The sequence below is a fragment of the Saccopteryx bilineata genome, chromosome 7, assembly GCF_036850765.1.
Source record: "Saccopteryx bilineata isolate mSacBil1 chromosome 7, mSacBil1_pri_phased_curated, whole genome shotgun sequence".
Lineage (NCBI taxonomy): Eukaryota > Metazoa > Chordata > Mammalia > Chiroptera > Emballonuridae > Saccopteryx > Saccopteryx bilineata.
In genome coordinates, this window is record NC_089496.1 from 24,443,359 (window position 1) to 24,460,808 (window position 17,450).

The 17,450-nt window shown below is 38.1% G+C and overlaps 1 protein-coding gene across 1 annotated transcript in view; it reads right to left on the reverse strand.

The window, feature by feature from the left end:
• The window catches only part of CALCR (calcitonin receptor), an 87,958-nt gene that overhangs the window by 31,325 nt on the left and 39,183 nt on the right, over positions 1-17,450 (reverse strand). Inside the window, exon 3 of the mRNA XM_066239114.1 lies at positions 2,523-2,601. Coding sequence (XP_066095211.1) covers positions 2,523-2,573 — 51 coding nt within the window. The 5' untranslated portion in view covers positions 2,574-2,601. The remainder of the gene's footprint in view (positions 1-2,522; positions 2,602-17,450) is intronic.

Genomic DNA, 17,450 nt, shown 5'->3' on the forward strand with positions numbered 1-17,450 from the left:
GTACACTACTTAAAAAATATTCTACTATTATGTGTTATATTTATGCTATATATTTGGGAGTTGTAAATAAACATATGATTTTATGCTCACATGAAGGTAGAAATGTGACAGTAAGCATAAATCAAATCATTTTTTGAGTGGAGATGGTGTTCAATGTTTTGCGCACAAGTCACTTACATGAATCATCCAAAACAACACAAAAATCAACCTTTTAATTGTTGTCTTATGTAGCAGTTCTGTGGCCATATACATGATGTCATTCCTAAAGGTTCAAGTAAATGGCACCATACATTTGGCCACTAAGCCGCCACTGACAGCTGTAGTCTGCAACTAAAACATTGCTGGTTCTTTCAATGAATAAACACTTCAAATGTCTCCCACGTGCCCAGTACTGTTCTAGGCTCTGAAGATTCAGCAGGGAATAAAAATAGGGAAGGTCCCTATGGAGCTTACAGTCTAGGGGGTTTCATTCATGCCAATCATGGAGTCCAGAAAGGAAGCAATCTGATTGAATAGTCATGAGCTCAAGCAATTCCTACTTTGATGTGAGAAAGTCAGCCTACTTTTGTGTTTTAGGTGGCTTCCGGAAGTAGAGTCAGAACAATTACAGAGCTGCTCTGTATAGAACTTGGAGAAATAGTGCAACTCTGCAACGGTCCAAACCTACTGAATGTGGCACCCTTGCGACTGTGCTGAAGGGAGAGAATCCTATTGCGCCAAAGACGGAACTGTCTACAAGGAGTGTGAATCCAGAATCCACAAATTGATATAACCTACAGGATTTCCATGTCACCATCCTAAACAATTCTGTATATGGAAGAAATATTTGCATTTTTCAGTTACTTATACTTTTCAAAGTAGCAAAGAATAAAATAGAACTCTGTGAGTGTTAGTCCTGGTTCATCCTGGTGGGATCAGATACCTGGCTGATGTCCTATTTTCTACTTAAGCCGTAGATAAACACCAAAACTGTTGCATATACGATAAATTCAAAGCAAATAGAGGAATACAGCTAAGGAAACAACAATAAAATGCTTCTGAGAACCTAGTTCTCAGAAGAACTAGGTTCTTCTGTCTTCATCATTACTGTTGTCATTGTCAACATCAGCAGCAGCTAAGCCCAGTTTTAAACCTATTGTACTGCAGCAGATGAGAGAGCGGAAGTGAGTAGGTGGTTTTGATTAATGTAGATGAGGCTAACGGAATGTCCTGACTCAAACCAACACTTTAAAGTCCATTTGGAAATCAGTTTGGTAGAATAAATAGACTAGTAGTGCTTTTTCATAATGTATTTAAGAAGTGACATTTTGGAGTAATTAAAGTCAATGTCATTATGTTTAAAATTTTTACTTTTCTCTGAAGAGTATTAGGGTGGAACATTATGAATATTGTAAAAGGAAATTGATGGAACAAAAATGTTTTATGGACAAATCCTTAAAATCAAATATACAATCCAAATTCAGACAAAGAAACAAATTTCTGTATTCAAAGAGAGAGAAAAGCCATTAAAGTGCCCTATGCAGCTCTGGTTGCTACTAAAGAAATGCCCACAAACCATAAAGCATTTCTACCCATGGCTCATGCAAGTATATGAAATTCTTTCAATCTTTAAAGTTCACAATATAGCAGGTAAAAGTTATGAATAAAAGTGACCTACTTTAGTTTTTTAACACACCAAAATTATCTCTAGCCTTTGTAATAAAAAAGGTGATGAGATACTATTCAAACTATCTTGTTATTAGTCGGTTTTTAATAAGAAACATACATTTGAGAATCAATAAACAGACTGAAAGAGTTAAGATGTTTTAATAAGACAGAAGCCCAGAAACCAAATTCATATGTCTCACATGAAAAACATTTTATCCAAAAAAATTATTAACCTTCAGTGTTAATTTATGACATAATAAGGTAAAGTCTCAAACTAATGTAAATTTTTATAAACCAACAAGGCTCACTTTTCTGGGAAACCAAACAGTTAATTAAACCAGTGTACATCCTGAGGAGAGATTTTTAATTTAATTTAATTTTTTTACAGAGACAGAGAGAGAGTCAGAGAGAGGGATAGATAGGGACAGACAGACAGGAACAGAGAGAGATGAGAAGCATCAATCATCAGTTTTTCGTTGAGACACTTTAGTTGTTCATTGACGGCTTTCTCATATGTGCCTTGACCGTGGGCCTTCAGCAGACCGAGTAACCCCTTGCTGGAGCCAGCGACCTTGGGTCCAAGCTGGTGAGCTCTGCTCAAACCAGATGAGCCCACGCTCAAGCTGGCGACCTCGGGGTCTGGAACCTGGGTCCTTGAGCATCCCAGTCCGACACTCTATCCACTGCGCCACTGCCTGGTCAGGCGAGATTTTTTAAAACAAAATATTAAAAAATTATAGTTTTGAGGCACTTAGTTTTGACTTCTGAAGAAAAATATCTACTCTTACTAATGTCCATTCACTCACACCAGAAACATTGCTCCATAGTTCAGCATTCTTGATTAACAGAGCTTAGAATTATTTTGTTTTACTTACATTTAGCAAGAGGAGCAGTATGAAGCACCAGGCATTAACTTTCAACCTCATTTTTGATTTTGCATCTGACTTTCAATTCCTAGAAAAATATAAAAATAACAAAGATATTTAAATTAATAGAGCGTTAGTATTGTCTATAATCTTCCTTTTTCTTGTCTTTCTATTTGATTTGAAGAGGATCAATATCCCAAGACACCCTAAATAAAATTCATGTTAGTAAAACAGTATGCTTGTAGCTGCGTGTTCCGTGGCCTTTCCTGTCAGCCAGAAAAGACTGTTGTCTAGTTGTTGTCCTAAGTCCTCCATCAGGTACACTGGAGCCACCTTTATATATCAAGAACAAAATAAAGAATTCAGAAAAATTAAGAGCAATCAATGTCTACTTTAATTAACATGTGGGATCAATAGGACTTTTGGAAATGCCAGGGGAATCATGCACAAAGACCTCACCTCATTGTGCATGAACAAATAAAATCTGTGGTTTGGAATGGATTAAAACTCTTGCTTAGTGGGTAATTAAAAGGCCATCTTTTATATAAGGAGTCTTATTTAGAGCCTTGAGTATTTTTCTTTCCTACACAATTTTCTCCAGTCTTCAAGTTGCTATTAAGAATCAATTTCTTCGACACCAAAGATTGAGTATGTCACTTAACAGGTCACCATTCTTACCCAAGACCACAATAGTCACAAATATCAACAGTTTTTCATGACTACAGATTGTTTTATTAGGAAAGATAATAAAGGGATAAAAATGAAAATAATATATATATATATTTCTTTTTATCAGCGGGATATTCTTTATAACACTGTTTACTGCAGTGGAATTTGGGAGTAATCTTCATGCTAAAAATAATAAATTTGTTAAACTCTGGTACATCTATCTATACTTTGGAATACTATGCAGCCATTAAAAACTGTGTATTAGAATATTTCATTACCTAGATAAAAAAAACTTTATGGTAGGTTATATTAATTTATGAGACTAAAAGTTAAATACACAGTATATTCTTGTTCTGTAAATACTTATTTACATGTACACAGAAGAAGGACTTAAAGAATAATAATGTTAATTTTTTATTTATTTTTATTTTTTAATTTATTTTTTAATTTTTAATTTTTTTTATTTTTTTTATTTTTCTGAAGCTGGAAACGGGGAGAGACAGACAGACTCCCGCATGCGCCCGACCAGGATCCACCCGGCTCGCCCACCAGGGGCGATGCTCTGCCCCTCCGGGGCGTCGCTCTGCTGCGACCAGAGCCACTCTAGCACCTGGGGCAGAGGCCAAGGAGCCATCCCCAGCGCCCGGGCCATCTTTTGCTCCAATGGAGCCTTGGCTGCAGGAGGGGAAGAGAGAGACAGAGAGGAAGGGGGGGATGGAGAAGCAAATGGGCGCTTCTCCTGTGTGCCTTGGCCGGGAATCGAACCTGGGTCCCCCGCACGCCAGGCCGACGCTCTACCGCTGAGTCAACTGGCCAGGGCCAATTTTTTTTATTTCTTATTACACAGCAGGCACTATCAATTATTATCTCTTAATTCTTCCAACAACCTTTCTGTGTAGGTATTATTACTATTATTGTATTTTGCAGATGTGGAAATCTTAAAGGGCTAAGTAAAATACTAGTCGGATTTGCTGAATAGTAAACAACCTCCAAATCTTGTGGCTTAAAAAAATAAATATTGATTTTTTTTTTTTGCTCATGTTGCATGGAGTCCTGGGGCAGCTGTGGCCCCCTGTGTGGAGCTGTTCCATGTGATTTTCTTTCTCTGACCAAGGTTGAAAGAGCAGCAGTGACCTGGAACATGGTGCTCTCCTGACCAGGGACAGTCATGCCCTAGGAGCTAAACCACAGAATGCTTTCCAAGCTTTGCTTAGATGGGGTAAGATACACTACGCACACCCCATTGACTTAGCAAGTCATATAGTTAAGCCCAAAGTCAACGTATTTGGAATGAATAATCCTTGTTTTAGGAATGGGAAAATGAATAGTTAAAAATATGCGCGCGCGCGCGCGCGCACACACACACACACACACACACACACACAAAATCGCACAAGTTTCCATAGCAGAGTAAATAGCAAAGATGGTATTAAAACCTCTCCAGGGGGGGGAATTGTGGGTGATTTTCTTTTGCTCATCTATCTGCATTTTCTAATTTTTATAATATACAAGGATTGCTTTTTTTAAAAAAAAAATTTTTTTTTCCTGTATTTTTCTGAAGCCGGAAATGGGGAGAGACAGACAGACTCCTGCATGCGCCCAACCGGGATCCACCCGGCACGCCCACCAGGGGGCGACGCTCTGCCCACCAGGGGGCGATGCTCTGCCCCTCTGGGGTGTCGCTCTGTTGCGACCAGAGCCACTCTAGCGCCTGGGGCAGAGGCCAAGGAGCCATCCCCAGCGCCCGGGCCATCTTTGCTCCAGTGGAGCCTTGGCTGCGGAAGGGGAAGAGAGAGACAGAGAGGAAGGAGAGGGGGAGGGGTGGAGAAGCAGATGGGCACTTCTCCTGTGTGCCCTGGCCGGGAATCGAACCCGGGACTTCTGCACGCCAGGCCGAGGCTCTACCACTGAGCCAACTGGCCAGGGCCTTACAAGGATTGCTTTTGAAGTATAGAAGAGAAGAGAGGAAAAAAGAGATACACTAACTTGCTTTTATTCTGGGTTTTATTTAGTGTCGCTCTTAGGAAGGTTCCTGTGGAGTAGCTTTGCAGTCAGAAGAAAGCTGTAGGGGGTGGAGAGGAAAAGTCACACTCATCTCACCTTAATTGTTTGGGCTTGCTTGCAATCTGACTTCCAGTAACTGCAAGTGTACTTTAAAAAACAATATACAGAGGACGGATTATAGAAGTGTACACCTAAACCTATATAATTTTATTAACCAATGTCACTTATAAATTCAATGAAGAAAAAATTAAAAATGTGTGACAGTAACCCCCAGTGAAGAATACTCTGCAAATTGGAATAAGGCACTTAAAGCAGTGGGAATGCCATTTCATCCAGGACTGTTCTCTGTAATTAAAAGTCATTTGTGATACTAATAGCAAGTTGTAATAAAATAAAATGAGTTAGTATTAAGTTAGCAATACATTTAAGACAGATGTCTGATGATTGTTCTAATTCCATCTCTTAAGAGTGACCTGATGGTGATTAGGTATTAAAAACATATGAAATGTAATTACAAAACTGTAAAGGGAAGTGAATCTCAGTAGCCAAAGAATAGTCATAACACACCCAAAAAACAGCTCCCAACAAAACACAAAGGCAAAACACATTCAGTGGTGGGACAGATAACTGCCCAAGTTTTCCATTTTACTTCTTACCACTGTTTTATATCTTTGGAAATTTCCACCAGAAGGGGAAAAGAACAACAAATTCTATGTTACATTTCACATTTGCCTTCCCTAATATACACTATTACTGTAACATGATTTAAATTAGGCTAAAAATAGTTAAGTTTTACTACATCTGTTCTTTAAATAAAGGTAACCCCTGACTGAAAAATAAAAGACCCTAGGATAGTTACAGTATCTAACCTCAGCAGTATCTGAAGTTAGATACTGTAACTAGAATGCCAGCAGAAATTCTTCAGCTATATTATTTCCTCTGTTCAGCAACTTTTTTCTTTCTCCCATTGTGTGTGAAACCTGTGATCTGCCATCTTGGGCAGATGCTCAGATAGCATTTGTGAAGAAGATAGACCTCCATGTCTATAATCTTTAAGCTTTAAGATCTTAGAGAGACAGATGTTCAGAACGTTCCATGACTAGCCCTGTGATATATCTTTGACAAAAAGGGCCAGATAGGCAACTCTATGTACATTACACACATGTCATATCTTGAAATGTCATTTTTTTTAGCATAACATTTTTCAGAAGAGACAGGTATTAAATAAGCTATCAAAAAAACCCCAAAACCAAACAAAAACAAAAACCCTCAACAACAACCACAATACTACATTAGCAAATGGGCAAATGACTTGAATAGAAATGTCTCCATAGAAGAGCTAGAGATGGCCAACAAGCACATGAAAAGATGCTCAACATCACTAATCAAGAGGAAATGTGAATCAAATATATTTTTAACAGAAACTACTTAGGTGGCCAGAGGTCATAAATGAACAACTAACAATTATCACAGATATATTGCTTATGTGGAAGCCAAATAATGCTGAAAAGTTTATCATATGGGACAAATATTAGATTTTGGTATCAGTTCGAGATTTCTATATTAAATCTTTGATCTCTTACTCAGTATTTCTCCAAAATCAGTATTTCCTTACGCTGAATTTATTTGGTTATATGTGTTAGTGAACACGGTTAACTTTTGGAGTCATATAACTTAGTCAAACAAAAATATATCTGTTGGGTATTTATTTTGTGCCAGGTAGTCACGGAACCCTGGCGATATTATAGTGAACAGAAGTCTACGGGACTGTCAACAGCATGGCATTTAAAGTGATGCAGAGGAAACAGTAAAAAGTTAGCGAAATAATAACCATGCTAAGTGTTACAAAGGGGAAGTTGAAACTAATTGAAAAATAAAATTAAGAAAAATACAGTATTTTATCCAAAAAAGGGAGGGGAGGGAACTTGAAGTTCTGAGGGTCTCTAAAAAGGGTCTTATAGGGAGAGTAGACAGGGAAGAATCGTTAATCACTCTAGATTGAATTAGCTTGGTTGGAAGAGTTGGAGTTCACCAAGCACAGGGAGAGGGTGTTTGGTTAGTGGAAACAGTATGTAGAATCCTATGGTGTTGGCGTAGATAAACTAAATTGAGGCAGGGGGCTAGAGGCGGAGTTAGGGGTCAGATTACACAAAACACATGTTATAGGCTGAATGTGCCCCGCCCCAAATACACATGTGGGAGTTTTCACTCCTAGTATCCCAGAATTTGACTGTATTTGGATCTAGGCCCTTTAAAACGGTAATTAGAATGACATGAGGTCATTAGCGTGGGCCCGAATCTAGTAAGACGGGTCTCCCCAGGAGACAGGATTAGGACACGGAATGAAGACCATGCGAAGGCAGAGGGAGAAAGTGGCCATCCACAGGTCAAGGAGAGAGGCCTCAGAAGGAAATAAATCCTGTTCACACTTTGATTTGGACTTCTAACCTCCAGAACTGTGAGCAAATTAATTTCTCTTGTTTAAAACCACTCAGTCTGATGTACTTTGTCTTGACCGTCCTAGCAAACTAATATACCATAAGAACCTCAGGAAGGCTTTGACTCTGTAACCTAAGATCTATGACAAAGTCTTTATAGTGTTTTAACGGAGGCAGAAGGAGGGGTGGTGATATGCACAGGCAGATTAAGGTCGGTTAAGGCCCCGGATGCAGAAGAAAATATTGGGCCCCTTGTCATTAGAAACAAGTGTAAAGTTGGGGTTTTGCGAGGCCCTTCAGAAGTCGGGGCCCAGGGCGCATGACCGGTGCACCCGCTGTTAAATCCGCCTCTGGTGATGTGATAAATAGACAGCTTGGAGGAAAATTTGGAAGAGAGCAGAAATAAAAGAAAAAAAACAGTTAAAGAGAGATTGCAATTGACTGGGAGAGAAACATTGCCCATTTGGAAGTGATTTAGGAGGTAAATTGACAGGACTCAATTGTGGATTGATTTTGAGGATTGTGAGGGCGAGGATGGTGTGCAGGAGAACTCCTAGGTCTCTGAATCTTATAACATGACTGATGGGGGTGCGACTTGCTGTCAGAGGGTCCCCGGAAAGAGGATCACAGCACCCCCTGGGTCTCAATTTGGACTAGATTTCTTCCAGTCCTGGGATCCATGATTCTGTGATGGGGGATTTTAAATAAGAGAATATCATGTGTGCCCAATGGGTTGTTGTTAAATAAATAAATTTAAAAATTAAAAATAAAATAATATAATAGCCATTAACTAAACACCTGGGGAGCTTTAATGATGACAGAATGAATGGAGTGGAAATCATATATTGATCATCCTAATAACACTGATGCACATTTACAACATACTCAAACAGCGTGAGTTGTTATATAGAAAATAAATGAAACCTTTTTGTAATGAAAAAAAAAAATAGAGTGATTTTCACCACTCACTACCTCTACTTTACAGACACAAAAACAGTACAGACAGTATTAAAAGCTACACAGATAATACATAGTAGCTAGCAAGTATAAACTGGGAATAAGAGAAGTATTCAGTATTGTTTCATGATTGGAAACTCCTGTGCTTCTCAAGCCCGGATGCTTTTTAGAATCACCTGGGGAACTTGAACAGCACACTGGTTTCCTGGCCTCATTCAAGATTCTGATTCCCTGGGTGTGACCCAGATGTTGGTAAGGAAACATCTCCTTCAGTTTCTGGGTGGAAGTCTGGCTAGAACTAACATCCACGTTTAGCTCTTCATTTAACTCTTGACTTGCACTCTCCTGAGCTCTGCTTGGAGGGAAACAGAGAAGAGAGGATAAGGGAACTTCTCTATTAGGAGGCAATTGGCATGTTTTTTGGTTTTTTTTTTTTAATTATTGGAAACAAAATGATTCTTTTTAACTGATTTGAGGGAAATAGTTATTTTAAGGGAAGGAAATTGTATGAAAAGTGTATGATTGCTCTCCCTTGATTACGGAAAAACCCAACTTTTTTGTTAAAAGTCCTACATGGCAGGAATGAACTGTGGACATAAAGGGAAACATGCGTGAGGCTGTGACTCGACCGAACTATAATAAAGATTACGCTAAGTAAGTGGGCATCAGTTTCTCATTCTCAGAAGCCACCTGCGTGTCAGCTCAGGAAACATGAGGATAACCATTGGCGAATTGGATTGAATGTTCTCACCTGAAAGGTGGCATGGCTTTAATGAGAGAGAAGGACGTTTTGTTTCTAAGAGTTGGAGTTGGACTCAGCCTTTGAGAGATCTGTGACTGAGCTGGGAGCAGAGGAAGGCACAGAGGTGCTGCCTTGGTTCAAATAAAAGCATGACAGAGAGGGATCCCATAAGATTCCCAGGCAAAATTCTTTCCCTCAACTCTCTTAGATTGTCTTCAACAATATTGGTTTTTAGACAGGAAACGATGAAGTCTTATCTTGCACATTACTGAAAATCTAATTTGTGAAGCTATTCTCTCAAGAATTGCTGGCAACTCTGAGACTCAAGTTATTAGAAATGTGATATTGTTACCTTGGAAAGGGAAAATCCTTATAGGCTATTTAAGAACTAACCGGTTTTCTAATCTCGTATCATATAAATAAACAGATGCCCTAGGTCCTTTTGGACCTTGTAGTACATATGACAGAAACAAAATAAAATGAAAAAACTTTCAAGACAACTCAGCAAAAAAATCCAATTTTAAATCAATCTACAACTTTGGAGGTCAACTGCAGAAACTGGCTTTATTTTCTTTCTAAAGACTTTGGCCATAGCAACTTTTGGAATACTCACATTTGGAGGTGAAGCTTCTGCCAATTACAGAAGTTCCTTATTTACTTTCTCAATAGAAATAATTTCATTAAGTGAATTTTTATCCCAGGGATACTGTTGCATTTGAAGACTATGTCCCTGACTTAGGACTCAGCATCAAGTAAATGTATGACATTTGTATACCATGAAAGTTTAAATACAGAACTGAAAAAGTCCTATAGTAAAATTAGTAATAGTTAATTCTAATTCCAAAATGAAGATATAGACAGGCTGAATACATAAAAATGCAGCTTGCCTACATCAATCTAAAACTTCCCGGCCTGAGCTGTGGTGGCGCAGTGGATAAAGCGTCGACCTGGAAATGCTGAGGTTGCCGGTTCGAAACCCTGGGCTTGCCTTGTCAAGGCACATATGGGAGTTGATGCTTCCAGCTCCTCCCCCCTTCTCTATCTCTCTGACTCTCTCTCCTCTCTGTCTCTCTCTCTCCCTCTCTCTCTCCTCTCTAAAAATGAATAAATTAAAAAAATTAAAAAGTTTAAAACTTTCCTATAATCATATTAGTCAGACATTATAGTTATAATGTCTTGGCTATTTTTAATATAGAAGGGATTTTTCAGAGATGATTTGAAATGACATATATCTTAAAAGAAAATATTTTCTATGGGCTTTTGAGATTTTTTTTCTCCCTATAAATTTTCCTGCTGTGAGCAAAGGCATTTATTTATATTTCAGAATAGTAAATACTCTATAAGTATTTACACTGATGATATAAAAATGTGTCTTCCCCTAAAAGCTGTATTTTTTTTTTTTCTGAAGCTGGAAACGGGGAGAGACAGCCAGACAGACTCCCGCATGTGCCCGACTGGGATCCACCCGGCACTCCCACCAGGGGCGAAGCTCTGCCCACCAGGGGGCGATGCTCTGCCCCTACGGGGCATCGCTCCGCTGCAACCAGAGCCACTCTAGCGCCTGGGACAGAGGTCAAGGAGCCATCCCCAGCGCCCGGGCCATCCCCGCTCCAATGGAGCCTTGGCTGCGGGAGGGGAAGAGAGAGACAGAGAGAAAGGGGGGGGGGGTGGAGAAGCAAATGGGCGCTTCTCCTTATGTGCCCTGGCTGGGAATCGAACCCGGGTCCCCCGCACGCCAGGCCGACGCTCTACCGCTGAGCCAACCGGCCAGGGCAAAGCTGTATTTTAAAGTCAGAATAGGCCTGCATTTCTCTGCTCCACATTTTCCTGGTTCAGAGTAACATGAGGAACAGAAGGCTTGTCCAATGGCCTGGGGGGAAAGGTCGCCAGGAAAGATGAAGGTGGGCTTATCTTTCCCTGCTGGAAAGCCTCCAGGCCCCTCTGGGACAGCTCTGTGAAGGCTCCATCGCACCCTAGTGGCCCGGAAGGCATGCCTCAGGGAGGACAAGGCTTTCCCAAAGGAGCTTTAATCAGTCTTTTAAGAAAAGTTAGGAATAACACTGCAGTTGGCAATGTTAAATCCCTCATCTGAGCTTATAGCATTAAGATAATAACATTTATGTCTTTGTACAATAAGATTATTAGAAGAGATTCACACATTTATGGGAAAGTTTTTGTGTGTTCTTGGTAAGCTTTTTCCTTTCCTAATCAAGTTGGATCCCAGGTGAATGGTTTGCGCCTCTAGACAGACAGCCATCCTATCAAGTGTAGATGGTGTTAATAGCTATAATGCCTCATCATGTAGTTGGAAAGTTAAATAATTATATTATAAACTATAAGGGATTAGTGCACATAAATGATTACTATTTATATTTTTCTTTGTAAAAGACCTTTCAAATGTAGCATTATAATAGTTAATCACAATGCTGCCATCTTTTGAGAATTCTTAAAGATTGTACTGACTAAGAACTAAGAGCAGATGACACTCTATAGAAAGGAAAGAAAATTTTATTTGTACATCCCAGCTACTTAAACTCTAAGGATTTGAGCCTTTGAACACCACCCACCTTGGACTTCTTTGTGTGCAGTTATAGTGAAGGCAACCCGACTCATCACCCCTTTTTATCTTGCAGCCATAATGAGGACATATTTTGAACCCAGATAGGAAAGCCTTGCTGAGTAAAATATTGACCCAAGGAGACCTTTAATTAATTCAGTATGACTATATAGAAAATCCAAAACTAAGTTCGATTCCTCATGGGAACTTATTATAGGATAAAGATGGATTTTATATTGATAGGAAAAAGACAAATTATTTAATAAATGGTGCTGGAACAACTGCAATGCCATACGGAAAAAAATTTGGCTTCTTTATTTTCTATATCTAAATAAATTTCAGATGGATAAAAAAGTAAATGTAGAAATAAAATATTAAAAATAGTAGAAAAAATATAAATGTTTTTTCATCTATTAACCAATTTGTTTATTTATTTATAAAATTACATATATTGGGGGTAATATTGCTTAATAAGATCATATAAGTTTTAAGTGTACGTTTCTATGATATGTGATCTGTTGATTGCATTGTGTGCCCACCACCTCAAGTCAAATCATCTTCCATCACCATCTATTTAGCCCCCTCTACCATTACTACCCCAACACCATCCTCCCCTCTGGTAACTACCAGGCTGTTGTCTGTATAAGTTTGTTTGTTTTTTCCCATGTATGAATAAAATCATATGGTTTTTTCCTTTTTTGACTTATTTTCCTTTTTATTAAGTGTGTTGGGGTAACATTGATTAAAAAATTATATAGATTTCAGGTGTACAGTTGCATAGTACATCATCTGTGTGTTGTATTGTGTGTTCACTACCCCAAGTCAAGTCTTCTTCCATCACTGTTCATCCCCCTTAACCCTCCCTCTTCTGCTTCTTCCCACTCACCTTTCCCTCTGGCGTTTACCACACTATTGTCTATGAGTTTTTCTTTTGTTTGTTTGGTTATTATTTGTTTTTAGTAAGAGAGATAGAGAGAGGGACAGATAGGGACAGACAGACAGGAAGGGAGAGAGATGAGAAGCATCAGTTCTTCGTTTCAGAATCTTAGTTGTTCACTGATTTGCTTTCTCATATGTGCCTTGACTGGGTGCTCCAGCTGAGCCAGTGACCTCTTACTCAAGCCAGCGACTTTGGGCTCAAGCCAGTGAACATGGGGTCCTTCTTTCCTTCCTCCCTCCCTCCCTGCTTTCTTTCCTCTCCTCTCCTCTCCTCTCCTCTCCTCTCCTCTCCTCTCCTCTCCTCTCCTCTCCTCTCCTCTCCTCTCCTCTCCTCTCCTCTCCTCTCCTCTCCTCTCCTCTCCTCTCCTCTCCTCTCCTCTCCTCTCCTCTCCTCTCCTCTCCTCTCCTCTCCTCTCCTCTCCTCTCCTCTCCTCTCCTCTCCTCTCCTCTCCTCTCCTCTCCTCTCCTCTCCTCTCCTCTCCTCTCCTCTCCTCTCCTCGCCTCTCCTCCCCTCTCCTCTCCTCTCCTCTCCTCTCCTCTCCTCTCCTCTCCTCTCCTCTCCTCTCCTCTCCTCTCCTCTCCTCTCCTCTCCTCTCCTCTCCTCTCCTCCCTCCCTCCCTCCCTCCCTCCCTCCCTCCCTTCCTTCCTTCCTTCCTTCCTTCCATGTTCTTAGAAACATCTTTATTATAAATGTTCTTAACACTTCTCTATATACATTACAGAATGTATATAACTTTCACTCACTAATTATTTCTTTGGCTACAGAATATTTCAGTAATGGTTTCAAATATTTTCTTTTGATTAATATTCCTATGTAGCTTAGAGTCTTGTTTTATATTAAGTGAGTTAAAAAGTGGCTGATTGTTCTTTGGAAAAGAATTATTGTGTCCAGGGAAAATCAATGCATGATCCTGGTGGGATATGTAAACAAATCAATAATCACCTCTTTGCTGCCATTGTCACTTCTAGACACAGGAAATAAACAAGAACAGATTACATGTGATTAGAATCAATGGATTTGTATCAATGAGCTATTCTGATGAGAAGCAATATAAAGATGAGAAACCACTATTCCAAAAAGATTCATTGGCAGTAAAATAAAGAGATTCTAGCATCCATCTATGTGAACTGGATTGTTTTTTGATTAAGTGAGGAAACTTGGACCCTGAGTGATGAAGCAATGTTCCCCAAGATAACACTGCCCAAAAGTAGCAGATTTTCATTACAAAGTTGAAGTTTTTGTTACTCATTGCCTCAAAGTATGAACATTTAAATTTAATTTAGTAAGCTTATTGAAGAAGCATATTAATCAAATGGCTTATTTGAGGTTCCACAATATAAGATATTATTGTCAATGGCTCTGAAGTATTAGTCTTTTTTTTAATCAAATGCTCAGTAAACGCTTGAATACCTCTGAGTAGTCCAAAAATTAAATCTGTATCTAAAACAATCTTGTACTCTAATAACAAAGATGAATATTAACCTGAAGTCTTTCAGCTCTACCTCTAGACTACTTATTTCTGCAGTACCAGAGACTTGCACAGTGTTTGGTTCAAAGTACACCCTCAATAATGTTTGGAAAATTGCTATGAAATTAAAAAAATTATGATATAATATAAATAAGCTCTAAAACATTATTTTCCATTTAAATATATCAAAGTTATTTTATTTGAACATGTAATAGGATTTTAAAAGGTTTTAAAATAATTAGAAGTGTTCTTAAACACTTCTTTGCATGCATTGCAGAATGTGTATAACTTTCATTCACTAATTATTTTTTGTATCTTATTAGTATTTAGCTTTTAAAGAACAAATTAAACACAAAAAACTACAGTGAAATTTCCTAAAGTCTGTTTTGTAATACTAATGTTCTATTTTGTCCCAAAATACTTTAATAAGGCTTCTGATTTACCATCACTCAAGTTGCTAATTTAGCCTGAAACTGATATATGTACAGTATTTAACCAATTTTATTGGAATTTTGTGAAGAAGAATGTTTGGCTTTACTGCCATAGCAAACCTTGGTCTTGAATTTCTCCTGGGGCACTGCAGTGGTCTTAGCTATAAATACTGTTCTAAAATATGATTATTGAAAAATGAACTTATTTTAATACCTGTTGCATACATGGATGAATTGATTAATGAGTGAAATTTGACAAGTGAACATATGATATAGATATAAGTATGCATTTTATATAGGTGCAAAGTAAAGCAACAATTTGAAGAACCATAAAGCCTCCATATTTGATGCTATAATTTTTCATTTATTTTGGAATCACTTATTTCCTAAGTGCCAGGTGTCTTTCCATTTGCTGTCTTTATTTCTTTTAATTTTATGTTTGAATGTCTTGTATCTTGCATTATATAACTTTCATTAAAATATAGGGTCAAGCTACATCCCAGCCACAGTTCAAACAGAACACTGGGTATTAGTACTTGTTGAATGAACGAATAAACAGAAAAATGACTAAGGTTTGAGCAAAGTCATGATTATGACTCTAAAATACAGTAGTTATTGGAAAGGTAGGACAATAAAATTAATGTTAATATATGTGGAGGCAAAATTGTCCTCGGTGCTTAGATTAACACTTTAAGTTTTACTCCCTTTACAATAGTAAAGGCCTCACAAATTCATCATTTCTACATTTCTGTATGTAAAACAGACTTCTTTTTTTCACTGCTCTCTATTAGTATTCATGTTCTACAGCATGAACTGTCAGGTAAATTGGTTAGCCAAACTGAGCAAAGATACACTAATAAGTACTTTGACCATTATTGGTATTTTAGAAAGTGAAGTTCTTAAAAGAGTTCTTTTCCATTAATAGCATTCTCACATAATTATAGGGCAGATCAACATAATTGTCACTTTTATTATGGAACTGAGAAGAAATAGTGAGAGGTTAAGTGATCGTCATAGAAAGCGGCAGACACAGGTTGTAAATTTATAAATGAAAATATTCAGATTTTTACTTAGTCTAAGCTATGATGAATTTTGTTATCTTTAAGCATGGTAGATGTATATGTGTGATCCTGATAGTGGAGAATACCTATTAGTCCTTTCCTGACAACCTAACCTATTTGGGGACTCAGCTGGTAGCCCCGTTTTCTCTTTTATATTTTAGAAGCTGTCTAGATTATGTAACTACAGACTTTATTTTCACCTTTCAATTTGACTTTAATGTCACATCACATAAAGGGGTTGGCATAACATCATTTATTTGTATTAATGTAATATATTAGACAGGAGGCCCATAATTTCCTTTACATAAAAAAGTGCTTCCGATCAGCCATAAGTGGAACATTTTGAAATTCATTAAAGATCTTTGACATGCTCTCTTATTAGCAAGGTTCCAGAGAGCACAGATGGCAATTAGTCACACAGGTGCTGATGTGATTAACTTCTTTGAGGAGAGCAGCGACATTTATGAAAATAATCTCTGAATTTCCAGGAACAAACAGTAATATTAGATGATATTCAAAGCATCGCCCTGTAAATGCTCTAGCTTTCTTAGATCATTATGTAAATTCTTTGCTCACTGATCAAAGAAAAATCACTTAAATTTAAGATGTACCCCATGTTATAGGTCAATTTTATCTCAATAAAGCTGGGGGGGAAATAAATTCTTTGCTCATTTTAGAGCTTTCAAAATGGCTCAATGATGAAAAACCCAATTCTAGCAAGATAGACGGTCATTGAAGCCAGTGGTTCTCAAAGCGTAGCCCCTGGCCCAGCAGCATTAGCATCACTTGGGAGCTGGTAGAAATGCAAATTCTCTGGCATCACCCCAGATCTAGTGAACCAGAAACACTGGTGGTGATGCCAGGAATCAGCGTTACTGCAAACAATCCAGAGAATTCTCAAGAAAATTAACATTGGAGAACCTCTGCTGTGAGCCACTCAGAGTGGCCTATGAAAAAGGCTCTCTCTAGAGGAAACACTGTGAAATGTACAAGTTATTTAAAGCATTATTATAATTTATATTATATCTCAATTATAAATTATATTATAAACAGAATGTTCGATTCTTATCTTTAATTTCTTCATTTTGAGTTTATTAGCATTAGCGTGTTTGAATTAATAACTCATTGACATAGCATTATATGAATGGCAAATGTGATTTCACTCTGTGAAAAAAAAATTTGCTTTAGGCAATGGTAAAATGGAAATTATGGAGTATGGGGACCTAGGTGAGTTGCTGGTAGAGTCTTCGCATACTGGCAGGGACCTGAGATGCTAAATTACCATCTTTGGAGTCCCATAGGTCCATCTTGCATGCTGTCTGACATCAGGAATATTCCTTTTCATTATACATTGCCTTGATATATCACAAAATAGAGCTGAAAAGTTACAACCCATCTTGCAAGGTGGAGAAATTAACAAATTACCCGCCAAGGGAGATAATATTTAAAAAAAATATTCCCTTTTCTTGAATTGATTTTTATATCCTCTTCAAAGGAATTTCAGAATTCCATGGAAATATGAATATAGGTGGTCATACAATTATATATACATTTTTAATTCTTATTTCTTTCATTATGGTCATTTTTTACTCTGTTTTCTATGTCAACAGTAACTTTAACCATGGAAGTCACTGCTAATGGAAGCTTTAGCATAATTGAAACAACCCAAA